Genomic DNA, 1,617 nt, shown 5'->3' with positions numbered 1-1,617 from the left:
AGTAAATGGGCAGATCATTGGTGACAAGGGAAACAGCTCTAACTCTAAGAACAGAAAGACTTACTTTGGCAAAGTGGGCATTGTCAATTCTCCGATGGACTTGCGGATTGAGGTGACCACAGAGAAGATTACCCTGAAGAATGGGGCTGCACAGAGTTCTTTCAGCTGGCTGGACACAGTCACGGTCACCTCAGAAGGGTAAGGCCCCATACCGGGACTCGATAGAAGGAGGCTTGAAGGATTTGTAGAAATCTGAGGACAGAAGATCCATACGGGGTTACAGGGAAGACTGGTGGCCTCAGAGTTCAGTCCCTGCCCCGGGGGAGTGTGACCATGGTAGACCTGAGCCAACCCCTAGGGCCCCTGTGAGAACCAGAATTGGTAGCTGGACAGTTCATAGGGCTGACCTTGAGGGAAGGGCTACATGGACCCAAGGATCAGGTAGGCATGGCAATCTGGTAACAGCAAGAATCCTATTTGCATCTTCTCTGGCTGAATTCATTAGTTCCCAAGCCGCTCAGCCTCTCCTATGTCTTTAGATTACCCAGACCCTGGGAGGCAGGGCAGGAGTGTTACTCCACTGAGGCTCAGAAACAGGGTAGAACCTGCCCAGGAATCTAATGGCTGAGCTGGGACTGGATCCCAGGCCTCCGGATGCCGAGGACAGCCCCTTTCCTGCTTAAGGAGGAGCAAGAATGCATTCAGGGGAGGCATAGTCGGCATGCATGACATGTCTTTCCTCCACACTCCTGACATAGTTTCTGGAGTTGTGTGTTCTCAGGTGCCATGCACAGGGAGGGCTCTGCCAAGATGTCCTTGATTCAGATGCCTGGTGTCATGGCCACTGTGCCCCTGGCTGTCCTCCTCTGCTCCCCTAGGTTCTCTGTGAAGATCAACAGGGAGGCTATGGTGGTCTCCTTTGGAGAAGGGATTACCTTTAAGGTGGTTCTGCACCAGGTGTGGAAGAAACATCACATCCACCTTCACTTTCTGGGCTTCTACGTGCTGGACAGTGACAAGATGTCAACAAAGTCACACGGGCTGCTGGGTATGGAATGTTCAAGCTTCAGGCTGTTCAGGGCAGAGGGAAAAGCCATGTGAAAGGCCATCCTAGCCTCTCCATGCGCGGCACACAGCACCCCCTCAGCCTTTGCCTTAACCCTGGAAGGCCAGTGGCCATGCTCCCTGGGGCAATGGCAGGGGCTGACAGAGTAAATGTTTTTCTTCCCAGGACAATTCTTCCGCCCCCTTGCCTTTCAAGTGTCTGACCTCAACCCAGGCAATGACCCCTCCAAGATACATGCCATAATGCTGGTGAAGAAACATCGGCTGGCAGTCACCAGGTGCGGGGACCCATCTGACATCCTCACCCTGCCCACTAACAAGCCAGGGGGAAAGAGCCCTCTGTGCCCACACACATTGGTCCAGCAGGCTTTGTCTTCTGTAGGGTTCCCTCATTTCCCTCTGGGGTCTTGGGCCCCTCGAGGCCCCTCCAAATCAGGGAAAGGCCAAACTCAGCCCCCTAGAAGGAGTAACCATGCAACCTCATTCTTGGCCAGAGAATTATGGAATTGGCAACGTCACACCCTTTTTCAACCTTGGTCCATGAGCGTATCA

The 1,617-nt window shown here is 53.5% G+C and overlaps 1 protein-coding gene across 1 annotated transcript; it reads left to right on the top strand.

Moving 5' to 3' along the window:
- Positions 1 to 6: 6 nt before the first annotated feature.
- Positions 7 to 1,611, top strand: LOC102761662 (inter-alpha-trypsin inhibitor heavy chain H3-like; the record flags this gene model as incomplete). The annotated part of the gene is made up of 3 exons (XM_006777775.1): positions 7 to 198; positions 879 to 1,048; positions 1,232 to 1,611. Coding segments are annotated over exons 1-3 (654 nt in total), but the record flags the coding sequence as incomplete, so codon positions are not given.
- Between the last annotated feature and the right edge of the window lie 6 nt (positions 1,612 to 1,617).

Source organism: Myotis davidii, unplaced genomic scaffold, assembly GCF_000327345.1.
Source record: "Myotis davidii unplaced genomic scaffold, ASM32734v1 C64121307, whole genome shotgun sequence".
Taxonomy (NCBI): domain Eukaryota; kingdom Metazoa; phylum Chordata; class Mammalia; order Chiroptera; family Vespertilionidae; genus Myotis; species Myotis davidii.
This window is presented reverse-complemented; position numbering and strand designations above follow the sequence as displayed.